This window comes from Nesoenas mayeri (assembly GCF_963082525.1).
Source record: "Nesoenas mayeri genome assembly, chromosome: 28".
In the NCBI taxonomy this organism is placed as follows: Eukaryota; Metazoa; Chordata; class Aves; order Columbiformes; family Columbidae; genus Nesoenas; species Nesoenas mayeri.
In genome coordinates, this window is record NC_137558.1 from 2,658,602 (window position 1) to 2,683,462 (window position 24,861).

The 24,861-nt window shown below is 68.0% G+C and overlaps 3 protein-coding genes and 1 pseudogene across 4 annotated transcripts; 2 read left to right on the top strand and 2 right to left on the bottom strand.

The window, feature by feature from the left end:
- Positions 1-294: 294 nt before the first annotated feature.
- LOC308050384 (tubulin alpha-1B chain) lies at positions 295-3,941 on the bottom strand. The gene is made up of 4 exons (XM_080360485.1): positions 3,834-3,941; positions 2,433-2,655; positions 2,189-2,337; positions 295-1,467 (listed from the first exon to the last, which is right to left on the bottom strand). The coding sequence occupies exons 1-4, from the start codon at positions 3,834-3,836 to the stop codon at positions 487-489; spliced, it is 1,356 nt and encodes a 451-aa protein (XP_080216611.1). The 5' UTR covers positions 3,837-3,941; the 3' UTR covers positions 295-486.
- A 2,499-nt stretch (positions 3,942-6,440) lies between these two features.
- Positions 6,441-8,529, bottom strand: TUBA1A (tubulin alpha 1a; the record flags this gene model as incomplete). Its single annotated transcript, XM_080360507.1, has 3 exons — positions 8,326-8,529; positions 8,082-8,230; positions 6,441-7,421 (listed from the first exon to the last, which is right to left on the bottom strand). The coding sequence occupies exons 1-3, from the start codon at positions 8,444-8,446 to the stop codon at positions 6,441-6,443; spliced, it is 1,251 nt and encodes a 416-aa protein (XP_080216633.1). The 5' UTR covers positions 8,447-8,529.
- Positions 8,530-16,378: 7,849 nt separating this feature from the next.
- Positions 16,379-18,086, top strand: LOC308050464 (tubulin alpha-1B chain-like; annotated as a pseudogene). The gene is made up of 4 exons: positions 16,379-16,436; positions 16,484-16,516; positions 16,612-16,776; positions 17,292-18,086. The product of its transcript is annotated as a tubulin alpha-1B chain-like (transcript).
- A 1,789-nt stretch (positions 18,087-19,875) lies between these two features.
- Positions 19,876-23,680, top strand: LOC308050465 (peripherin-like; the record flags this gene model as incomplete). Its single annotated transcript, XM_080360581.1, has 9 exons — positions 19,876-20,222; positions 21,498-21,558; positions 21,769-21,864; positions 22,289-22,450; positions 22,522-22,647; positions 22,723-22,943; positions 23,316-23,365; positions 23,496-23,569; positions 23,651-23,680. The coding sequence occupies 9 exons, from the start codon at positions 19,876-19,878 to the stop codon at positions 23,678-23,680; spliced, it is 1,167 nt and encodes a 388-aa protein (XP_080216707.1).
- Between the last annotated feature and the right edge of the window lie 1,181 nt (positions 23,681-24,861).

Sequence of the window (24,861 nt, forward strand, 5' to 3'; positions counted from 1 at the left end):
TCCTACGGGACCCATCCGTGCAGCACCAGCCTGGATGCCCCGGCAGACCCCCCACCCCACGGCATGTAGGACAGGGTGGGACGGGGCGACTTCACCCTTCGGCCCCAAAGGAACAAAGCAGCAGGGGGAGGGCTGGCTAGAGCCAAGTCCCTGCGGGAGCGCTGCCATCCCACGCTGCCATCTCACTGGGCACAGACAATAGGGACAATCTGTTCCCAGGGGACAGGGCCAGCAAGGCGCAGGTGCTGACACAGAGGGTTTGTATCCGACAGAACAGCAGCTTCTCTTAGAGCCTTTTATTCACAGACATGATACGGACACATGGAAAACTGACATGATCACATCAGAGAGAGCACAAACCCAGCCAGAGCGGCACGTCCGTCCAGCCAGGCGCACGGGGCTGAGCCCGCCCAGCGCACACGGAAGCTGAAGTGTGAGAAGCGGACATTTTGTGGACAAGCTACAGCAACAGAAGGAACCCAGCATTTAGTATTCCTCCCCTTCCTCCTCTCCCTCCCCTTCCACCGAATCCACCCCCACCTCCTCGTAATCCTTCTCCAGGGCGGCCATGTCCTCCCGGGCCTCCGAGAACTCCCCCTCCTCCATGCCCTCCCCCACGTACCAGTGCACGAACGCCCGCTTGGCGTACATCAGGTCAAACTTGTGGTCCAGGCGGGCCCAGGCCTCGGCGATGGCCGTGGTGTTGCTCAGCATGCACACGGCGCGCTGCACCTTGGCCAGGTCCCCCCCGGGCACCACCGTGGGCGGCTGGTAGTTGATGCCAACCTTGAAACCAGTAGGACACCAGTCCACGAACTGGATGCTCCGCTTGGTCTTGATGGTGGCGATGGCGGCGTTGACATCCTTGGGCACCACGTCCCCGCGGTACAGCAGGCAGCACGCCATGTACTTGCCGTGGCGCGGGTCGCACTTCACCATCTGGTTGGCCGGCTCGAAGCAGGCGTTGGTGATCTCGGCCACCGAGAGCTGCTCGTGGTAAGCCTTCTCCGCAGAGATGACGGGCGCGTAGGTGGCCAGCGGGAAGTGGATGCGGGGGTACGGCACCAGGTTGGTCTGGAACTCCGTCAGGTCGACGTTCAGGGCGCCATCGAAGCGCAGGGAGGCCGTGATGGAGGACACGATCTGGCTAATGAGGCGGTTGAGGTTGGTGTAGGTTGGCCTCTCGATGTCCAGGTTGCGGCGGCAGATGTCGTAGATGGCCTCGTTGTCCACCATGAAGGCACAGTCGGAGTGCTCCAGGGTGGTGTGGGTGGTGAGGATGGAGTTGTAGGGCTCCACCACAGCCGTGGAGACCTGCGGGGCCGGGTAGATGGAGAACTCCAGCTTGGACTTCTTGCCGTAGTCGACGGAGAGGCGCTCCATGAGCAGGGAGGTGAAGCCGGAGCCGGTGCCGCCCCCGAAGCTGTGGAACACCAGGAAGCCCTGCAGCCCCGTGCACTGGTCAGCCTGGAGGAAGGGATGAGAAAACAAGGTCCATCTGTCAGTATCTCTGAATTTAAGTTGCTACCAAACTGCCCGGGAAGGTCAATATTCACCCCAGGACCTCAGGCCTTTGGGGACTCAGCCTGGGGACACAGGCAGATGCTCAAGTGCCCCAGTTTTGCTTCCAGCAACAGCATCCTTGTGCATTGGCACGACCAGCCCTCCGGGAAAGGGGCTGCTTTCCGCAGGGAGCTGGGGACACTTGGCTCCGTTTTGGTCCAAGAGCTGGCCTGGCAGCACCTGAACGCAGCACGGCCCAGGGGTTCTGCTTTGGGCAGGAAGGAGCGCACACAAGCTGCCCCAGCACAGGTTAAACACTCAGCACAGCTGCTCATAAGGAAAGGAGATCAGAGTCCAGATCAAGGAGAAACCTCACATGACCCTAAACCCGACGAAATTAAGTTCCTTCAAGGGCAGGAGTGAGTCAGTCTCACAAAGCCCCACCTCACCCCAGGCACGCTCCACCCGTGGGTGCACGTCCTGGGCTTGCAGGGTCCCGAGGAAGGGCTGATCCTGATCTCCACTCACAGATCCTGACCCCACAGGGACCTGTCACAGGGTGCTACAAGCACCACAAACTACACCCACACCCTGGGGGCACAGCCCAGCTCCCCATTGCCGTCCAGATGGTTCCCCATTCCCCACTGGCTGTGCTGGCATCGGTCCCACTGAGGTTTGTACCCACCAGCTTGCGGATGCGGTCGAGGACCAGGTCGATGATCTCCTTGCCGATGGTGTAGTGCCCACGGGCGTAGTTGTTGGCCGCATCCTCCTTGCCCGTGATCAGCTGCTCGGGGTGGAAGAGCTGCCGGTACGTCCCTGTGCGCACCTCGTCTGCGGGAGAGACACCCGTGCCATCAGCACCCAGTGTCCCCGCAACACCGGGCACCCCATCCACACCACGCACCCCACGTCCCCCCCGCGCTCACCGATCACCGTGGGCTCCAGGTCCACGAAGACAGCCCGGGGCACGTGCTTGCCGGCCCCCGTCTCGCTGAAGAAGGTGTTGAAGGAGTCGTCCCCCCCACCGATGGTCTTGTCACTGGGCATCTGCCCATCGGGCTGGATGCCGTGCTCCAGGCAGTACAGCTCCCAGCAGGCGTTGCCGATCTGCACGCCCGCTTGGCCCACGTGGATGGAGATGCACTCACGCTGCGGGGACACGGGGGGCTCCGGGTCAGCGGGGGGCAGCCCCCCATCCTCACACCGGTTGTGCCCGGCTCAGCCAGCGCTGACTCAGCACCGTTCAAAACAGGCAGCGGAGCAGCGGGGGAGCTGAGCTCACCCTGGCAGGGTGGCTGGATGTGGGACACACGCACTTGGGGACAGACTGCAGCCACCATGCGGCACAGCCCTGCGGGTAACACCCCGGCACCCGCTGTCCGTCTGCCACCAAATGGCACACGGGGAGGACATTTTGCGGCACGGGCAGGGCGAGGCTGCGCTGCAGCATGAGGAGGAAGCGCAGCAGCGAGGACGTGACTGCGCCAGCTGACCTGAAGCCACCAGGAGCCGGTGGCGTCACCCCAAGGAGGGTCCTTCCGCCCCCACCCCCGCGGGTCCAGCACATTCCCAGCCGCACCCTGCACCGCAGCACCTGCTCCTGCGCATTCCTCCACCCCGGGGGGGGGACCCGACGGGGGGGAGGGGGCAGGCAGCCCATGTGGGCTCCCCCAGGAGCCACAGAGCAGGATCAGCCCCGTGGGGTCGGACTCGGGTGGGTGCCAGGAGCACAGTGGAGCGGGGGGGGGGGGGGGGGGGGCAATACAGACACTCTGCCCCCCCTATCACACGAGGTGTGTGAGGTTGGGGGTTCCGGGAAGGATTTGGGGGCGGCTGGTGCCGCAGGGACGGGGCTGTGCCCCGGCGGGGGGTGGGGCTGCGTGCCCGCCGCGCGCCTTCCCGCGCGCGGGAACGGTAACGGTCGAGGATGGGCGCCAAAAGTGGAACAGAGCCCCGCCCCCGCCGAGGTGGGGGATGCTCGGGACCACGTGCTGCCCCCCCAAGGGGTGCTGTAACCCCTACAAGGGGTGCCGTGACCCCCCCCAAGGGGTGCTCCTCTCGCCAAGGGCGGACTCCCCGCTCTGCCCCCCCATCCCCTGCGCTGCCCACCGTCTCGCTCCTGCTGTGTCCCCCCCGTTCCCCCTCTGCTCCCCTCACCACCCCCAGCCCCGGCCCGTCTCGCCCCGTTCCTCCCCCAGTCCCCGCTCTGCCGTAAGCCCCCTAACCCCCGATCCCCCCTTCCCAGGTTTCTGGTCCCCCCACATCTGCACCTTCCCAATCCGTGTCCCAGCCCACCCCCACGCTGCAGCCCCCCCGCCCCGCCTCACCATGGCTGCGGCTCGGCTACTCGTCCCGACAAGCAAGGAATCGACGCAAGTACCAGCTCCAGCCGCCCCCGGGCGCCGCTCTATATACCGGCCCGGGGGCGGGCCTCGCGCCCCCGCCCCGCGCTCCTATTGGCAGCCGCACCCGCCCATCGCGCGTTCGCCACGGCGGATTGGCTGCAACGCGTGGCGCCCCGCCTCCTTCCCCCCCCCCCGCCCCGCTGCCGGGCGGGCGCTGCGGGGCTTTGGGGGGACCCCCCGCCGCGGGGTGCAGCGCCCGCCCGGGGCTTGCGAAGGGAACCCCCGCATGGTGTGGGGGGGTGACACTGGGGGACCGAATCCCCCCCCCGGTCATCGCCCACGCCGCATTTGCCACGGGGGGGAAGGCGCGGCCGCTCCCTCCCCCCCGCTCCCCCCGGCTTGGGGCGGCTCCGCTGCAGAGGAAAACTGCGACATGGGGGGGGGCGGCACGTGTTGCCGCGCCCGGCGCCCCCGCGGGGTGATTAACCGGGGCGGTTAATCGGCTTCTCCGGCCGGACCCCCCCGCCGCGCTCCCTGCCCATCTGCACCTCCCGGCCCCTCCCGCACCGGCCCATCTGCAGCCTCGGGAGCCCCCTCATCCAACAACGTCCCGGCCCATCTGCAGCCCCCGGCCCCCACCAGCTCCTGTGCAGGTGTCTCCCGCAGCCCTGCACCCCGCTGTGGTGGGGGCACCGCGCCCCGCACCTCGCTCCATCTGCACGGCGCGGGGAGCAGACCCCACTCACTGCAGCTTTCCCAGCTTATCCGCAGCACTAGCCCCCCCCTCCCTGTGTGATCCCCCCAGGCAGGCGGCGTCCTGGGCCCCTCACGCTCCCCATCGCCCACCATGGAGACCACCCCCAGACCCATAAAATGGGGGATGTGCTGGGGTCCTGCTGTGCCCCCCCCAGGCACCGCTGCGAGGTTCCCATTGTGGGGGGGGGCCCGAGGGGACCAGCACCCATTTAATCCCCGGAGCTATTTGCTCCCACTAATCCGCCTTCCTGTTTTGCCGACAGCTTTGCGGACAACCCAGCGGCCCCTTTGGCAGCACACGCCGCCACCCGCTACCGGGGCCCCTCTTGTCCCCTGGTGCCCCACTGGGGCCACCTCACGCCAGGGCCACCCCACAGCCTCAGTCGCCGGGGTGTGCGGCGCTGGGGCCGGCGCAGGAGCATCCGCTGCAGCTGCATTGCAGCCGGTGACGTGGCTCCCCGCCATTTGCCTCGCTCGCCCGCCGCATGGCGGCCGCTGTGCCGCCGCTCCCCTGGGCAACGGGGCTTCTCCCTCCCGGCCACACCGGGCTCCTGTGGCCGCCCCCAGCATGGGGGTCCCACCGGGCTCCCATGGCCGCCCCCAGCGTAGGGGTCCCACCGGGCTCCCGTGGCCGCCCCCAGCGTGGGGGTCCCACCGGGCTGCCGTGGCCGCCCCCAGCGTGGGGGTCCTGGCTGTTGCTTGGGGGCAGCTCAGCTCTGAGCGGCCGCCCCGGCTGGGGAAGAGCCGCTCCAGCCCCGCTCACCGCAGCCCTGGGGGAAGTTGGTGTGTCTGGCACAGGGGCTGCAGTGTCCTGGGGGGGTTCAGGGCATTCCCCCCCCCCCCATGGCGTACCCCGCCCCTCCACGCAGCACCAGCTCCAGTTTGATGCTGCATCCAGGTTCCCCTTAGTTTTTGATCCCTGAGCCAGCAGCAATGGGTGTGGGGGCAAACACAGCAGGGCCTGGCTCCCCCTGTTCCAGGCAGTTTTGGGGGCTGCTGCCCCACTTCCCCCCTCCCCCCCCCAATGACTGGGGCTGGCAGGAGCAGCACAGCCAGGACAAACCCCCTTCCCTGGAGGGGGGAACAGACACTTCAGGACACACAGTGGATTTAGGGGTGACAGGATGTGGACCCCCCCCCTCCTTCCCTGGACACTTGGCAGGACAAGGGGACCCCTCAGCCCCCGGGGATCAGGCTCTGCAGTCCCAGTGCTCCCAAAAACAGGCAGCAGGACATATGCCCCCACCCCCCCACCAGGGACCTCTCGGGCAAGGCAGCCCCTCCCCTGCCAAGGCACAGCAGGCAGCACAGATACCCCCCCAGGCTTCCACCAAACCGGGGGCTCCACAGACCCCCTGCCCCCCAGGAGTTAACCCACCCCCTGTGCTCACCTGGGTGCTGGTCCTAAGAAAACCCAACACAGCCCCGGTCCTGCTGCAGAGCCGGGCACAGCACGGGGACACGCAGGGGACACACGGGGGGACGCTGCCCAGCTGCAGGATGGGGGGAACACTAGTTTGGGGAGCACAGGCTGGGCGGTGCGGGGCTCAGCACACACCCAGGGAGCAGGATGGGGGCGCTGGGTGCACCAGGGGCTGTTGGGGACAGCGGCCAGAGGACATCGCGGCACAGAGTGAAGACGACAGAGCCGGGTAAGACAGGAAATGCTTTTTATTCAGACCCACGAGGAAGGACAGGTGGGTGCGTAACAGACTTTCCATTGAAGCACAGACCATAGAACAGGACAGAGCGAGGCGCACACACGGCTACAGACCCCCGGCGGGGTCCTCAACTAGGTTATGTTCCCTGCAAGAGCAGCACCCTTGGGAGAGTTCAGTATTCCTCCCCTTCCTCCTCTCCCTCCCCTTCCACCGAATCCACCCCCACCTCCTCGTAATCCTTCTCCAGGGCGGCCATGTCCTCCCGGGCCTCCGAGAACTCCCCCTCCTCCATGCCCTCCCCCACGTACCAGTGCACGAACGCCCGCTTGGCGTACATCAGGTCAAACTTGTGGTCCAGGCGGGCCCAGGCCTCGGCGATGGCCGTGGTGTTGCTCAGCATGCACACGGCGCGCTGCACCTTGGCCAGGTCCCCCCCGGGCACCACCGTGGGCGGCTGGTAGTTGATGCCAACCTTGAAACCAGTGGGACACCAGTCCACGAACTGGATGGTGCGTTTGGTCTTGATGGTGGCGATGGCGGCGTTGACATCCTTGGGCACCACGTCCCCGCGGTACAGCAGGCAGCACGCCATGTACTTGCCGTGGCGCGGGTCGCACTTCACCATCTGGTTGGCCGGCTCGAAGCAGGCGTTGGTGATCTCGGCCACCGAGAGCTGCTCGTGGTAAGCCTTCTCCGCAGAGATGACGGGCGCGTAGGTGGCCAGCGGGAAGTGGATGCGGGGGTACGGCACCAGGTTGGTCTGGAACTCCGTCAGGTCGACATTCAGGGCGCCATCGAAGCGCAGGGAGGCCGTGATGGAGGACACGATCTGGCCTATCAGCCTGTTGAGGTTGGTGTAGGTTGGCCTCTCGATGTCCAGGTTGCGGCGGCAGATGTCGTAGATGGCCTCGTTGTCCACCATGAAGGCACAGTCGGAGTGCTCCAGGGTGGTGTGGGTGGTGAGGATGGAGTTGTAGGGCTCCACCACGGCCGTGGAGACCTGCGGGGCCGGGTAGATGGAGAACTCCAGCTTGGACTTCTTGCCGTAGTCGACGGAGAGGCGCTCCATGAGCAGGGAGGTGAAGCCGGAGCCGGTGCCGCCGCCGAAGCTGTGGAACACCAGGAAGCCCTGCAGCCCCGTGCACTGGTCAGCCTGGCGAGGAAACACAAGGGGAGTGGGGGATGGATGTTTAATCCGGGCAGCAGAAGTTGCTCGTTCCTCTCCGTGGCCTCATGAGGACATTTCAGGGTATTTCCAGCAGGAGCCACTGGGGGAGGTGACAGGGTGGCCCAGATCCCAAGTGTTGGACCCTGACCCATGTGAGCCCCGCGGCCCCTGCGGTGGGAGAGTGGCCAGGAGCACCTCGCAGAGCGGGGAGGTCCCACCAGCTCAGCACAGGGAGAGGTTTGGGGCTGAGGTTTGGGCAGCGGCGAGTGGGGCGCAGCAGCCGGCTCGGCGCAGCTGCTCAGCTCTGCACGGGGCCAGGCAGAGCTGCCACCCCCCGCACCGTCAATGGGACGCGTGTCCCCAGCTGCACGCAGCTGGACATGGCTGCAGCAACAGCCAAGCAGGAACAAAGAGGGAATTGCACAGCTCAGCACCGCCGGCGCCCGGGGGCTGCGGCGCTGTGGAGCGGCTCCAACACCCCGGCGGCGCCGAGTCCCGCTGCCGGCCAATGGCTGCTGCTGCACAACAGGATTAACATTAATATATTAAATCTAAACCCAGCCTGGCTAGTCCAGCAGGGAGGGCAAGTCTGAGAACTGAGTCTTTGTCCTCGACTCGTCACCCACGAGCCCCCCCCGCCCCTACCAGCTTGCGGATGCGGTCGAGGACCAGGTCGATGATCTCCTTGCCGATGGTGTAGTGCCCACGGGCGTAGTTGTTGGCCGCATCCTCCTTGCCCGTGATCAGCTGCTCAGGGTGGAAGAGCTGCCGGTACGTCCCTGTGCGCACCTCGTCTGCGGGAGAGCCACCCGTGCCATCAGCACCCAGTGTCCCCGCAACACCGGGCACCCCATCCACACCACACACCCCACGTCCCCCCCGCGCTCACCGATCACCGTGGGCTCCAGGTCCACGAAGACGGCCCGGGGCACGTGCTTGCCGGCCCCCGTCTCGCTGAAGAAGGTGTTGAAGGAGTCGTCCCCCCCACCGATGGTCTTGTCACTGGGCATCTGCCCATCGGGCTGGATGCCGTGCTCCAGGCAGTACAGCTCCCAGCAGGCGTTGCCGATCTGCACGCCCGCTTGGCCCACGTGGATGGAGATGCACTCACGCTGCGGGGACAGGACAAGGTGCTGTGTCACCCCCAGGCTCCCTCCTTTGTCCCTACCCCACCTGCAGCACCCACCGCGCCCCCCGTGGGGACGCCGCCCCAGGACGGGCTGGCATGGAGCTGGAAAGGGCCAGTGCCCAGCGCTGGATGGGGCCCAATCCTGCCCAGACATACCCCATTGTTCCGGGCCACACCCAATGGGGGGGGGGGCTCTGCTCTGGGGGTCCCATCCTGCCCCTCGAGGAAGCCGGGACACTGCCCATTGTGCAATGGGGAGCTCAGCACCGGGGGCTCATCCTGCCCCAAGGGACTGGAACCACACCCAGGTCAATATGGGGAGCCCTGAGGGTCCTATCCTGCCCCACTCGCCCTGTTGAGACGCAGCAATGCCCAGTGCAGGGAGGGGGCTCAGCACCAGGGGCTTCCACTAAACTAGGGCCACACCCAGTGGGGGTCCCCATCCTGCTCTGCCTTGTCCTCTGGTGGGGGAGAGGCTGCTCAGCACCGGGGGGGGGCCCATTCTGCCCTGCCCGTCCCACTGCACCCAGACTGCATCCCACACCGGGGGACCCATCCTGCCCCGTTAAACCGGGACCACGCCCAGTGCAGGCTGAGGGATCAGCACTGGGATGGGGGGGAGGGGGGTCTGTCCTGTCCAGTTTAACGGGAGCCACGCCCAGTGCGGGTCCAGCTCGGCACTGGGAAGGGGGGGCCCGATCCTGCCCCATCGAACCAAGGCCACGCCCAGCCTGAGGGCTCAGCACTGGGGACCCATCCGACCCGGTTTAACGGGAGCCACGCCCAGTACGGGCTTGGGGTTCAGCCCCGGGGACCCATCCTGCCCGGTTTAACGGCAACCACACCCGTCGCAGGCTGAAGGCTCAGCCCCAGGGACCCATGCTGCTCGGTTTAATGGGCACCACGCCCGGTGCGGGCTCGGTCCCGGGGGTCCCATCCTGCCTGGTTTAACGGGAGCCACCCCCGGTGGCGGTTCGGCGCTCAGCCCCGGTGAAGGCAGGGCACCCACCCAACCCGGCTGAACGCACCCACACTCGGTGGCGAGTCCCGGGCGACCCCCCTGCCCGGTTTAACGCGAGCCACGCCCGGTGCGGGCTCAGCGCCGAGGGCCCCGTCCCGCTCATCCCGGGCAGGACGAAAGCGGGGACAACCGCGGGAGGCTGGGGACCCCTCCCCGCGCCCCCCACTCACCATGGTGGCGGTCGGTCCGGGACGGTCTCACAGCCCGACGCTGAGGCGGTCGATGTAAGAAGCGCGACGGAGCGCGGGGCTCGGCGCGGGGCTTTATAGCGCCGGCGGGGCGGGGCGGGCGGCGGGGCCGGGGGCGGCGGCGGCGGCCGCCATTGGCGCGGCCGGGATGAGGTAATGCCCCCCCCGAAGCCGCAGACAAAGGCCGGTGATGCGCGGGGGGGCCGGGGGCTGCGGCGGCCCCGGGGCGGCCCCGCCGCCGGTTCCTGCCCGCCGCCGTCTGGGCCTCGGCGATGTCCTTGTCCCGGCCCCGCCGTGCCCCGCGCTCCGTCCCCAGCCGTGTCCTTGTCCCCAGCCACGTCCCTGCCGTGTCCTGGCCCCCATTTTTGGCCAAGCAGCGTCTCTGGCCACGCCCTGGTGCCCATTTTCTGCCGTGCCGCTGTCCCCGGGCTGGCTGTGCAGCGCTGCCCGTGTCCGCAGCCGTGTCCCTGTCCCCATCCCCGGCGGTGCCACCATCGCCCTGTCTGCCCACTGTCCTGGTTCCGAGTTGTGCCTCTGTCTCCATCCTCAGCCACACCCCGGTTCCTGCCCCCGGCCAGGCTGGTGTCCCCATCCCTGGCCACACTCTGGTCCCCATCCCAGCCACACCCTATTTTCCATCCCTGGCCATGCCCCTGCTCCCCCCCGGCGACACTGTCCCCATGCCTGGCCATGCCCCAGTGCCCTGGTTCCCAGCCATGCCTTGGCCCCATCCCCACGGTGGCCCGGTGCCTGTCCTGGCCCTTTCCCGGCTCTGCCTCTTTGTCTGTCCAAGAAGCAGAAACCAGCCCCGTGGGGCCCAGCTGGGGACAAAGCGCCATCCCCCAGAGCAGCTGGGGACACGCAGGGCCAGGGGGCCTGGGAGTGGCAGGGGGACATGGGGGACAAAGCCCTGAGGTGGCAGTTTTGGGGGCTGGGGGCCCATACTGAGTGGCAGCTGCTCTGTGGCAGCTGGTGGTTGGGACACAGCTGGTACACGGGGACACGCGTGTCCCTTGCACCGCTCCAGCTGCTGCAGTCCCTGCATGGCCCCCCCAGGCCCCCACTCCTTGGGGAGGGGATCTCCCTCTCATTTGTGCCCGGTTCAGGGTGGGGGCTGGAGGTTGTGCCCCCCAAGGTGGGGGTTACGGAGGGCTCGTTGCCTGCAGAGGGGTGACCCCCCGGCTGCACGCATGGGTGGAGCTGCCAGGATCCGCCCCCCCCCCCGCTGAGAAATCACGGTTTTCTCTGCATTTCTCACATTATGCAGATTTCTGGGCAGCTTAAGGTTCCCACATCCCCACCGCCAGCCCCACATCCACACCGCCAGCCCCACGGCCCCACCGCCAGCCCCACGGCCCCACCGCCAGCTGCACCCTCTGCCAGCTCGATGCTTTTGGGGTGCTGCTGACGTGGGTGGGAGCAGAGAGGGGGCTGGGGCTGCAAACAAAGAGGGGCTGGGAACTGGGCATCGCCCACCAGAACAAAGGACCGGGCAGCCCTGGATGCGCCAAGTGGAGGAGAACTGGGAAATTGGGCTCCCACTGGGCTGGTCCCCATTGCAAAGGGGGTTTTGGGGGACCCTGGCCCCAGAAACAGGGCAGCTCCCCACTCTGACCCCCCTGCTGGGTCTGTCCCTGGGTGGGAAATGCCTCCTGCCTTTGTCTCCCCACAGCCCTGAGCCCTCAGCGCCGCTGTGGGGCCACGCAGGGTGTCCCCAGAGTGTCCCCAGAGTGTCCCCAGAGTGTCCCCAGGGTCTGCGGTTTTGAGGACTCACAACAGCCCCCCCCTCCAGGTCTTCTCTCCAGGTTGGGGGGTCCCTGCCCACCCTGACCCCCGAGCTGTGGGCAGGGGGTGCCCTGTGGGGCAGTGGGTGACTCAGGCCCCCCTGGGCAGTGCAGGGTGTAGGGTGAGGGGCCCTGGGTGCTGGAGGTGCCCCCCTGGCCCCCTCCCATCTCATTAGGTATGGAAGGCCACTCGTTCGCTCTCGGCCGCTGCCAGGCAACAGGACCTGGTGGCAGGGTTGCTAGGAGACCGGTTGCTAGGAGACGGCCTGGGACCACCCCCCACATTCCCCTTCCCCAACAGCCATCCCGGGGTCTGGCCAGGAGGGGGGGGGGCGGGGAAGGGGAGTTGGGGTCCCCCTGCTGCCTGGCCCTGCTGTGCTGGGGGGAGCACCATTCCCAGGGCCCCCCAGGGCCTGACCCCGCTGTGCTGTGCCCATGGGGGACACACAGACCCCAGGGGCCCCCAGTGCCCAGCCCCGCTGCACCCCGCCATGGGGGTCACCAGCCTCAGGGCCCCCTCGATGTCCAGCCTCAGTGTGTGCCAGTGTGGGGGGCTCTGCCCCAGCCCCCCGCCCCCCCCCTCCCAGCCCCGCCGGCTCTTCCCGGCCGCCTGTGCTGTGTTGACTGTTGGTAGCAACGCGGCAGCTCCTGGTGACGGTTGCTGCCCCCCCCGCCATGTCCCTGGCCTGGACAGCACCGAGTGGGACAGGCTGGGGTCCCCCTCGGCTGTGCTGAGCCCCCAGCCCTGCCATGGCTGCCCCCCTCGAGCCGCCCATCTCAGCGGGTCCAAGAGCCCGTGTCCCCGCTCCCCCCACAGCGCAGCCCAGTGTGGGCCCATTTCCCGGCCGCTGGCTCCCTGCCAGTCCCCCCAGTTTGGGCTGTTCTGGGGTCCATCCCTGGTGACACTGGTCCATGGCTGGGACTCATCCGCCCCCAGGACCAGGGGGTCCCAGCCTCGGTGGGGGCTGCTGTGGCTCCCAGGGAGGGGGTGACGTCCTGGGCGCTGGCTGCTGCTATTTTTAACCTGTTTTCCCACAGAACGTGGCATGCGAGTGGCCGATCTGTCCGTCTGTCTGTCCCCTGCCACCATCGATGTGACAGGTTCATTGAAACGGAGAGACGGGGCCGCTCGGGGCGGGGGCTGCTCCTCGCTGGGGTGCAGGATGAGGTGCTGGTGCAGCAGGGGGTGGGGGCACCAGGCAGACTCTGCGGTGGGTGGTGGGGGTGGGTGGAGGCGGTGGCACCTGTCCCTGTCCTCGCCTGACCCCACAGCCCCCCCTCAAAGGGCAGGGCAAGGGACCCCCGGCTCCAAGTGCTGGGGGCAGTGGGTGAGCCCACCCCCATGGGAGGGAGCGGAGGGGGGTGTCACTGTGTGTTCCTGCAGTCTGGGTGCCCCGTACCCCCCTCCCACACTCCCCCTTCCCTCCTGGCACTGTGGGAGCCACAAAAAAAGGGAGGCGGGGGGGGCGGTGGGGAGGGGGCTGCAGCATCGCTCGGCGCTCCCGGGGCAGCACCGCATTGCGGCAAACCTGCAATAAAGGAGCGCGGCGGCGGTGGCGGCGGGATGAGGCGGCAGAGACCCTGCTGCTGGGTGGGCTTCAGCTCTGCCCAGCCCCCCTTGAGCACCCCCTGACCCCCCGCAGGGCCGTGGGGGGTGGTCAGGGAGCGCTAGTGGCACCAGTGGCTGAAGGACACTGGACACCCTTGCCCTAGGCAGGTGCCACCACCGAGGGTGTGCCCAGGGAGTGGGTGACACTGGGGGTGCCCAGGGAATGGAGGGACATAGGGGTGCCCAGGGAGTGGGGTGACACTGGGGGTGCCCAGGGAATGGAGGGACATAGGGGTGCCCAGGGAGTGGGGTGACACTGGGGATGCCCAGGGAATGGAGGGACATGGAGGTGCCCAGGGAATGGAGGGACATGGGGGTGCCCAGGGAGTGGAGGGACACTGGGGGTGCCCAGGGAATGGAGGGACATGGGGGTGCCCAGGGAGTGGGGAGGACACCGAGGGTGCCCCGTTGTGCCCGGCGCTGTGCTGTGGGACTGGGTGCAGCGCTGGGGCTGGTCCCTGGGCATGTCCTGGTGTCCCCACTCTCAGCCCTGCACGGGGACAGTGCAGGAGGGGGGGGCACCAAGGGCGTGTCCCCGCTGCAGGGGTGCAACCCAAAGCGCAGCACGGGGATCTCCGGGGCTGCCCGTGTCCCCAAACTCATCTCTGGCCCTGGGAACGCGAGGCCGACCCACCCAACCCGCGCTCACAACAGCCCAGGGCAGGGGGTCCCAGGGCAGGGGGTCCCAGGGCAGGGGGTCCCAGGGCAGGACGGGCCGCTGCTCCCCGGGGTGGGGGTGCAGTGACCCCCCGCCCGTGCTGCCCCACAGCAGCTGCCCCCGCGTGGGGTCCCGCGCCCCAGGGGCTGCCAGGAAAACACGGCCGGGAGCCCGCGGGGCTTCCCACGGGAACGGGACGGGGACAGCACAGACCCGCCCCAACTGAGCCCCCTCATCCCAACACGCCCCCCGGCCCCGCCGTCCCTAATGACCCCCGACCCCCCCGCCCGATGCTCCCCCGCCCACCACATTCCAGGCTGCTGACGTCACCCTCTCAGTCTTTCCAACCGGCCAATCGGAATCGAGGTGGGTCGGCGAGGGGCGTGGCCCGCTGCGAGGGCGTGGCGTCGAAGGGGCGGGGAAATGGTTAGCCACGCCCCACTGGGGGTCACGCCCCTCCCCCACCCCCCACCTCCGAGGGCTGTAGCGGGGGGGCCGCCGCGCACCCCTCGTCGCCCGTTCCGGTGGCGGAGCGGCCGCGGTGCGGACGGGCCCGGGGACGCTGCGGGACCCCCGTGGGGCTGCGGGACTCCCGTGGGGCTGCGGTCCGGGGGGTGAAGCTCCTCGTGTGTCCAGGACATCTCGTGGGGCTGCCGAGCATGGGCAGCCCCTGATGGGGGGGGACACGGGGCCCGGAGCCATGGCGGGGGGACACAACGGGGCACAGCGGGTGGCCTGGGCTCCCACTCAGGTCCCGGACACATCCCCACAGCCGCCCCTGGGGCTGCCACAGCCGGGAGGGGAACCTGCCCCGAGGGGGCGTGGGGGTGCTGGGGGGACCTGACTGCCACCCTTCCCCGGTGCTGAGCAGCCTCTCCCCCACCAGAGGACAAGGCAGAGCAGGATGGGGACCCCCACTGGGTGTGGCCCTAGTTTAGTGGAAGCCCCTGGTGCTGAGCCCCCTCCCCGCACTGGGCATTGCTGTGTCTCAACAGGGCGAGTGGGGCAGGATAGGACCCTCAGGGCTCCCCATATTGACCTGGGTGTGGTTCCAGTCCCTTGGGGCAGGATGAGCCCCCGGTGCTGAGCTCCCCATTGCACAATGGGCAGGGTCCCGGCTTCCTCGAGGGGCAGGATGGGACCCCCAGAGCAGAGCCCCCCCCCCCCCATTGGGTGTGGCCCAGAACAATGGGGTATGTCTGGGCAGGATTGGGCCCCATCCAGCGCTGGGCACTGGCCCTTTCCAGCTCCATGCCAGCCCGTCCTGGGGGCGGCGTCCCCACGGGGATGGTATCTCGGCTCAGGAAACAACCCCCGTGTGTGTGATGTGTGAATGTCCTTGGGCCTGGTCTGTGAACGAGTGGGAACGTCGCTGAAACAAACAGAACGTGTGCGGTGTGTTTTTAATAACAATTACTGAAAAACATCTGAAGTAACATCTTAATCCAGACCCGTGCGTGTGAATCCTATAAATTGTAGCGGCAGGATGCAAACCCCCCTCTCTCCCACCTCTCTCTTTTGATAATGAAGGAGCAGACACATCTCCCTCTGTCTCTGCTACAGCTTTTGTTTGGCCCTAGAGCCCCTGGTCAGGGCCATTGGGCAAAGCGAGCGGAGGTGCCACGAGCCGCTGGGCACCCGCAGTCAGTTTGGGGGTGTTTGGAGGCTTCAGGGGCACCCACAGCCAGTGTGGGGGTGCGGAGAAGCTTTGGAATGCCGACAGTCAGCTCTGATCAGCCAATAAAACACAGGACTCTCGTGGAGGCTCTGCCCGTTGTCGCGGGTCTGGGAACACGAGCGAGATGCTGCCGAGACCCCCCGGGATGGAGACCCCGCTTGCCCTGCAGCCACGGGGCTGAGTGGAACTTCTCCTCGTAGGATTGCGAGTGTATCTCTGCTTTCCTGCACATTTGCACGTGTATTTTTACTTCCTGTGCACATTTGCATGTGTAACTTTCCGTGCTCAATACGAGCGCGTGTAAAATTAACCCTCGCATAATCACGGGTGTATTTTCCTCCCGTGCGTCCACATAAGCACATGTAACTTTCCATGCACATTTGCACACGTAACTTTCCATGCTCAATATGAGCATGTGTATAAATTAATCCTCGCACAATTGCGGGTGTATTTCCCCCCCGTGTTTCCACATAAGCACGTGTGATATTCCGTGCACGCTTCCACGTGTATTTCCCCTCGCACGATTGCGAGTGTATTATAAATTTCCCCTCGCAGAATCGCGGGTGTACACTTTCCGTACTCACTACGAGTACGTGTGTCCCTTTACAATAACCCCACACCGTGTCCATGCAGTGTGGACTCCTCCCGGACTCAGTGCCGGCTCCAGCATTGTTCTGGTGAAGCCACATCCATGCACTCTGTGGACCGCCTGTTGTATTAGTTGCTGCCCCTTAATAGTTTTCCTCAACTGATATCCGAACCTGTATTCAAGTCACTTTTGCAGTGCTAAAACTCTGTTTCTCACCGGTTTAATACAAGTTTTGGACCCTGTTGTCCCTTAGACTAACCTGGGGGTGCCTCCATGACAATTGTCGATGGCTAATAACGGGCTCCGCCTGGCTCAGCACTCCTCCCAGCACAAGATCTCTGTGCGTGCATCCCTGTCTGCACCCCGGTCTGTGTTGATTCAACCACCGCAGCCGCCTTCGTGGACCTGGAGCCCACGGTGATCGGTGAGCGCGGGGGGGCCGTGGGGTGTGTGGTGTGGATGGGGTGCCCGGTGTTGCAGGGACACTGGGTGCTGATGGCACGGGTGGCTCTCCCGCAGACGAGGTGCGCACAGGAACGTACCGGCAGCTCTTCCACCCCGAGCAGCTGATCAGGACGCGGCCAACAACTACACCCGTGGGCACTACACCATCGGCAAGGAGATCATCGACCTGGTCCTCGACCGCATCCGCAAGCTGATGAGCATCCCATGGGGTTTCACAGTGTGGGTCCATCACCAGGGGGTGGTTGGGGACAAAGAGACACCTGGGTCACTGGTGGGTGATCACCAGGTCCTTCTTGCCCCGTCAGCACTTTGGGACGAAAGGCGGGCTGCCGCCGGGGTGGGTGACAGCCCTGGGCTGTCCCCAGCGCCCGCACGGGACAGCGCTGCCCCAGGGCTGCACGGCCCATCCCACGCTGGTGCCAGGACTGGCCATGGGGAGCAGAGCAGGAGACCGCGCGGCCCGGGCAGACGCAGCCCTGGTTTGGGCGCTGGTGCGGCGCTGGTCAGACTGGTGCGGCTGCCTGAGCTCTTTGAACCCCTGTTTCCCACGCTGGTGCCGGCTGGACCCGCCGCGCTGCCGGCTCCGCTCGGGGAGCTCCCCGACATCAAAGCCGGAGCTGGCTGCCCACAGGGCTCCATGGAGGGGGCGGCGTCTGCCGCACCCATTCTGCAGAGGACAAGGGTGCAAAGCCATGAGCTGCTCCAACACTGCCCCAGGCTGACCAGGGCTGCAGGGTCCTGGTGTTCCACAGCTTCGGCGGCGGCACCGGCTCCGGCTTCACCTCCCTGCTCATGGAGCGCCTCTCCGTCGACTACGGCAAGAAGTCCAAGCTGGAGTTCTCCATCTACCCGGCCCCGCAGGTCTCCACGGCCGTGGTGGAGCCCTACAACTCCATCCTCACCACCCACACCACCCTGGAGCACTCCGACTGTGCCTTCATGGTGGACAACGAGGCCATCTACGACATCTGCCGCCGCAACCTGGACATCGAGAGGCCAACCTACACCAACCTCAACCGCCTCATTAGCCAGATCGTGTCCTCCATCACGGCCTCCCTGCGCTTCGATGGCGCCCTGAACGTCGACCTGACGGAGTTCCAGACCAACCTGGTGCCATACCCACACTGTACCGCGAGGACGTGGTGCCCAAGGATGTCAACGCCGCCATCGCCACCATCAAGACCAAGCGCACCATCCAGTTCGTGGACTGGTGTCCCACTGGTTTCAAGGTTGGCATCAACTACCAGCCGCCCACGGTGGTGCCCGGGGGGGACCTGGCCAAGGTGCAGCGCGCCGTGTGCATGCTGAGCAACACCACGGCCATCGCCGAGGCCTGGGCCCGCCTGGACCACAAGTTTGACCTGATGTACGCCAAGCGGGCGTTCGTGCACTGGTACGTGGGGGAGGGCATGGAGGAGGGGGAGTTCTCGGAGGCCCGGGAGGACATGGCCGCCCTGGAGAAGGATTACGAGGAGGTGGGGGTGGATTCGGTGGAAGGGGAGGGAGAGGAGGAAGGGGAGGAATACTGAACTCTCCCAAGGGTGCTGCTCTTGCAGGGAACATAACCTAGTTGAGGACCCCGCCGGGGGTCTGTAGCCGTGTGTGCGCCTCGCTCTGTCCTGTTCTATGGTCTGTGCTTCAATGGAAAGTCTGTTACGCACCCACCTGTCCTTCCTCGTGGGTCTGAATAAAAAGCATTTCCTGTCTTACCCGGCTCTGTCGTCTTCACTCTGTGCCGCGATGTCCTCTGGCCGCTGTCCCCAACAGCCCCTGGTGCACCCAGCGCCCCCATCCTGCTCCCTGGGTGTGTGCTGAGCCCCGCACCGCCCAGCCTGTGCTCCCCAAACTAGTGTTCCCCCCATCCTGCAGCTGGGCAGCGTCCCCCCGTGTGTCCCCTGCGTGTCCCCGTGCTGTGCCCGGCTCTGCAGCAGGACCGGGGCTGTGTTGGGTTTTCTTAGGACCAGCACCCAGGTGAGCACAGGGGGTGGGTTAACTCCCGGGGGGCAGGGGATCTGTGGAGCCTCCAGTTTGGTGGAAGCCTGGGGGGGTATCTGTGCTGCCTGCTGTGCCTTGGCAGGGGAGGGGTGGCCTTGCCCGAGGGGTCCCTGGTTGGGGGGTGGGGACATATGTCCTGCTGCCCATCAGCGGTGGGTGATGCAGGGGATGGGAATACTCGTGCCTTGTCTTTTCTGCCAGTTCCAGTGATGCTGTTCATTAAAATCGCTCTTTCCAGTCTTCCCTCATTTATTGTCTGGGTGTCCCGAGGGGCGGGGGGTCCTGGCTGGCACAGCGGCTGTGCTGGGCGGCCGGGGGTCCCTCGGCCCGGGCTGTGCTGTGGGCCGCCCGTGTCATGCTGGGCTGCCTGCCCTAGGGGGTCCTTCATGCCCCCTCCCCGCTCCATTGTCCCCAGGGGTCCCTGTCACACGGGGGATCCCGGGTGGGGTGAGGACCCCTGGGAACACCCCCCGAGCCCTGTGCCTCGTGGTTCATGGGCAGGATGTGGCCCTGGGCGCGACTGGTGCGGATGGGTGTACCTGCTGTCATGCTGCTCCTCGCACGGAGCTGGTGTCTGTGCGGTTCTCTGCAGAGCTGGGGGGGCTGGGGGGGAGCGGGGACCCCCCGGCCCCTGCGCAGAGACACTGATCTCTTCCCGTAAGCACCGTCCTCGCCGTCCGGGAAGGGCCCTGGGGGGGCCAGCGCTTGTTCTCCAGCGCTGCCCTGCGCATGTCAGCTCCCGCAGAGCCGAGTCACGGCTGTCCGTGCAAAACGGGGGGACAGGCCCCCCCTCCCCGGCTGCTGGGACGGGCGGAACCTGCATTGCCCGAGCACCCCGGGCAGGGCGGGACCCAGCCGAGGTGGGGGCTCCGCTCAGCCCCGCAGCCGCGGTTGAGGATGGGGCTCACCCTGCAGCCTCCAGTCCCACCCTACAACCCAGTGCGGGGGTCTGCACTCCTCCTCTCCCCGTACTACTGGAGGGGTACCCTATAACCCCCGGTGCTGCCCTGCACCCCACGGGGCCCCCCAGCCGCTCTCCTGCATCACCCGGCCCCTCTCCCCACTGGCCCCAGGGCTATTGGCATCCTCTCCCTGCACCCTCGAGGGGGACCCTACACCCCCCGGCCCGAATCCCTAGGGGGTCCCTGGCCGCTTCCGGGCCCTCTTCCCGCCCCCCAACCCCGAGGGGATCCCCGCAGCCCCGGTCCTCCCGGCCAGGAGACCCCTCCCCTCCGCCCGCACCCCTGGGTCCCCCCGGTGGGGCGGAGCCGCCACCCGTTATAAACAGGGGCTACAGGCGGCCGCCGCCCTCCCGGTGCCACCATGAGCCGCGGCGGCCGCGCCCTCGGGGTGACACCGCCCGTCACCGCGGCGGCGGGGCGGCTGGCGGCGGCGGCGGCGGCGCGGAGCGCGGAGCGAGAGGAACTGGCGGCGCTGAACGATCGCTTCGCCGCTTTCCTGGAGCGGGTGCGGGCGCTGGAGCGGCAGAATGGGGCCCTGAGAGCCGCCCTGGGCCGCGCCGCCGCCGCCACCGCGCCCGGTGCCGCCGGGCTGGTGCGGGGGGAGCTGCGGGGGCTGCGGGAGCGGCTGCAGCGCCTCGGCCGGGACCGAGACCGGCTCCAGGCCGAGCGGGACGGGCTGGCCACGGACCTGGCGGCCCTGCGGCAGCGGTGGGTGCGCGGAGGAGCGGCGGGAGGCACCGGCGGGACGGGGAACAGGGGATGCTGCGGGGAGTGCAGCGGGGTGGGGACAGGGGTTGCACCGGGGGATGCGGGGGACCGGGAGGGACCGGAGGACCGGGAGATGCACTGGATGGGGACACGGGGATGGGGAGTGGAATGCACCGCGATGGGTCCGGGGAAGGCAGCGAGGTGGGGATGTGGGGTGCACCGGGGGACGCTGGAGAGATGCGGACCCGGGGATGCGCCGGGATGAGGAGTGCGCTGGGATGCAGGATGCAGCGGGGATGTTGCGGTGGGGCCCGATGTGCGCCGGGATGAGGGGTGCGCCGGGATGAGGGGTGCGCTGGCAAGCAGGATGCAGCGGGGATGTTGCGGTGGGGCCGGGGTGCGCCGGGATGAGGAGTGCGCTGGGATGAGGGGTGCGCTGGGATGCAGGATGCAGCGGGGATGTTGCGGTGGGGCCGGGTTGCGCTGGGATGAGGGGTGCACTGGGATGCAGGATGCAGCGGGGATGTTGCGGTGGGGCCGGGGTGCGCCGGGATGAGGGGTGCGCTAGGATGCAGGATGCAGCGGGGATCTTGCGATGGGGCCGGGGTGCGCCGGGATGAGGGGTGCGCTGGGATGCGGGATGCAGCGGGGATGTTGCGGTGGGGCCCGGGGTGCGCTGGGATGAGGGGTGCGCTGGGATGGAGGATGCAGCGGGGATGTTGCGGTGGGGCCCGGGGTGCGCTGGGATGAGGGGTGCGCTGGGATGGAGGATGCAGCGGGGATGTTGCGGTGGGGCCGGGGTGCGCCGGGGCCGGTGGGCACGGGGAGCGCGGGGCTCTGCGGAAGGGCGGCGCACTGGGAGGAGCGCGGCGGGGTGGGGACACTGGGAGCGGACTGGGATGAGCACCGGGCGCGGTGAGATGGGACCGGGGCAGGGCCGGACCTCCCCGGGGAAGAGTGTGTCCCAGTGTGGGGCCATGAAGGGCTGCAGAAGGGTCGTGACAGGGCTCGGGTGGGGTCCCCCAGGATCTGGGGGTCCTATGGGAGGGGCCGGCCCTGTCCTGGCAGTGCAGGGACAGGGACACCCCAGGGGGCAGCCCAGGCTCTTGGGGGCTGCAAGGAGGATGTAGCCCAGGCTGGGGGGCTCCTCTCCCACCTCCTCCATCCCCGTGTGCCTGTAGCGTGTGGGGGGCTGAGGCAGCAGCCTCAAGGAGGCACCAGGTGGGGAGAGCTGCACCCTGTCCCCCACCTCCTTGTCACTTCTAATGTCCCCAGGCTGGAGGACGAGACGCAGAAGCGAGAGGATGCGGAGAGGACCCTGGTGCTGTTCCGCAAGGTGAGGAGGCTTGGGGGGTCCATGCCCCGTGCAGTGTCCATTACCCAGTGCTCTCCATGCAGCACGCCGGTGACGCCCATGTCCTACACACGGCCCCTGCCCTGCGATGCCCCATGCACCGCGCACTCCCTGTCCCGCACCGCCCGTGGGGTGGGTCCCATCCCCTCCATGCTGCCCCACAGCTCGTCCCAGCCCAGCCTCTCCCCATAGGACATGGACGACGCCACACTGTCCCGCCTGGAGCTGGAGCGCAAGGTCGAGCTGCTGATGGACGAGATCGGCTTCCTCAAGAAGCTGCATGAAGAGGTGGGGGCCACAGCGCAGTGGGGGCTGGGGGGGCCCGTGTGCCGTGTCGTGACGGCCCGTGTGCCGCATCGTGACGACCCGTGTGCCGCGTCATGACGGCCTGTGTGCCATATCGTGATGGCCCGTGTGCTGCATCGTGACGGCCCGTGTGCCACATGGTGATGGCCCGTGTGCTGCGTTGTGACGGCCCATGTGCTGCATCGTGACGGCCCGTGTGCCGCGTCGTGACGGCCCGTGTGCCACATCGTGACGGCCCATGTGCCGTGTCGTGATGGCCCGTGTGCCACATTGTGACGGCCCGTGTGCCGCGTCGTGACGGCCCGTGTGCCGCGTCGTGACGGCCCGTGTGCCATGTCGTGACGGCCCGTGTGCCGTGTCGTGACGGCCCATGTGCCGCGTCGTGACGGCTCGTGTGCCCGCGCAGGAGCTGCAGGACCTGGAGGTGAGCGCCCCGCGCGCCGCGGTGCCGGCGGAGGCGGAGGTCTGCACGCCAGCGCTGACGGCCGCGCTGCGGGAGATCCGCACCCAGTACGAGAGCATCGCCGTGAAGAACCTGCAGGAAGCCGAGGAGTGGTACAAGTCGAAGGTACCCAGGCCGGGGGGGGCCGCAGGTGGGCTGGGGAGTCCCGGCAGCCCTGACGTCCCCGGCCCCTGCAGTTCGCTGACCTCTCGGACGCAGCCAACCGCAACCACGAGGCGCTGCGGCTGGCCAAGCAGGAGATGAACGAGTCTCGGCGGCAGATCCAGAGCCTCACCTGCGAGGTGGACGGGCTGAAGGGCATGGTGAGAGCTGCTGAGGGGCCCGGGGGGCACGGGCCACGCGCCACAGGTCCCACGAGGCCGCTTCTCCCCCCGCAGAACGAGGCGTTGCAGCGGCAGATGCGGGAGATGGAGGATGAGTTTGGGGAGGAGATCGGGAGCTACCAGGACGTGGTGGGGCGTCTGGAGCAGGAGATCCAGCAGATGAAGGAGGAGATGGCCCGGCACCTGCGCGAGTACCAGGACCTGCTCAACGTCAAGATGGCCCTGGACATCGAGATCACTGCGTACCGCAAGCTGCTGGAGGGCGAGGAGAGCCGGTGAGGAGGGGGACAGGGGACATGGGGCCACGCGTCCCTGTCACCACTGGGGTGCAGAGCCCGGCTGGGCGAGGAATTGCCGTCCCTTGGTGATCCTGGTCAGCACAGAATTGTGCGCGTGGGCAGCTCTGGGAACTGTCCCTGCCGGCAAACACGAAGCTCCCACGGGAGGTTCTTGCTGCCAAGATAAAGGCAAGGCCGAGGCGGGGCGCGATGGGGGGGGCTGCCACCTCCTCCCCGGCCCCGCAGCCCCTGGCGCAGCCCAGCACCACTTACCCGTGACGTGGGTCACTGACCCACTGGGGTGAAAGGGTCAGGGTCACCAGCCTGGGAGCCCTGGACCCCCCCTCACAACCTCTCCCTGCCCCCCAGGATCACCGTCCCTCTGCACCCCACCACCTCCTTCAGCATGAGGAGCTCAGGTGAGGGGGGGCTGGGGGTCTTTCCTCCCTCTCTCGGGGCAGACACCCCAGGGGGGTCCCTGTGCCCCTGCCTGGGTGGCTCTGCACCCACCAGCACCCCGGGGGGGCTGACAGCGTCTCTGTGCCGCAGCGCTGGAGCCGCCGGGGCAGAGCGCGGCGCGGAGGACGGTGCTGATCAAAACCATGGAGACGCGGGACAGGCAGGTGGGCGCTGGGGCGGCAGGGGGGTCCCTGCCTGGGGGGGCAGCCCCGCCGTGGGGTTGACCCCCCGTTCTGTCCCCGCAGCGGCTGCTCACGGAGTCGCACAAGGAGTGACGGACCCGCCGCACCGGCCCCGCGCTGGCGGGAGCGGAGGGGATCCGCTGCCCCCCCCGGCTGTAGCACAGCGCGGTGCCTTGTCGCCCCCCCCTTATTTATTGCTATTTATCACCTATTTATTTTTATCACCCATTTATTTTTCCCCGCTGGAAGCTCAGGTGTATGGAACGTTTATCAAACATCGCCGCCGCTGTCCGGGCCCTGGGGGGTCCTGGCCGTGCCCCCCGCACGGAGGTGGCCCCGCGGTCTGCGGGCACCGCGGGTCCCCGGCGCTGTCCCGGGCCCGGGGGCGGGAAGGGGCGCGGCATCGGGGCTGTGCCCCCCGTGTCCCCATCCTGCTTGAGCAGCAAATAAAGGCTGCGGCGACGCCGGGCCCGGATCGCTCGTGTGGGCCGGGGGGGGGCAGTGCCGGGGGGGGGGCAGTGCCGGGGGGGGCAGTGCCGGCAGTGCCGGGGGGGGGGCAGTGCGGGGGATGGGGGCAGTGCCGGGGGGGGCAGTGCCGGGGGGGGGGCAGTGGGGGCAGTGCCGGGGGGGGGTGCAGTGTGGGGGATGGGGGCAGTGCCGGGGGGGGGGGCAGTGCCGGGGGGGGCAGTGCCGGGGCGCGGAGACAGTGCCGGGGATGGAGCAGTGGGGGCAGTGCCGGGGTGGGGGGCAGTGCCGGGGGGGGGCAGTTTCGGGGGGGGGCAGTGGGGGCAGTGCCGGGAGGGGGCAGTTTCGGGGGGGGGGGCAGTGCCGGGGGGACACAGTGCCGGGGGGGGCAGTGCCGGGGATGGGGCAGCGGGGGCAGTGCCGGGGGGGCAGTGCCGGGGGGGGCAGTGCCGGGGGGGGGGCAGTGCCGGGGGGGGCAGTGCCGGGGGGCGGGGACAGTGCCGGGGGGGGGGGCAGTGGGGGCAGTGCCGGGGGGGGGGCAGTGGGGGCAGTGCCGGGGTCGTCCCTGGGGGTCCCCGGGGTGGAGGCCCCGGCGCGGCGCCGCCGCTGTCCCACAACCCCGCTCCTGGCGGCGCTCTGTCCTCCCCATCCTCTCTGTGATCAGCGGCTTCGCCTCCTCCCAGAGCTGATAGGTTGATATCAGCCTATCGCTGGCAGGCCGAGCCCTGCAGCGGCGCTGACCAATCCTAGCCGAGTATCGCCCGTCGCTGCCGCCGCTGATTGGCTGGCGTTCCGCTGTGGGGCGGGCC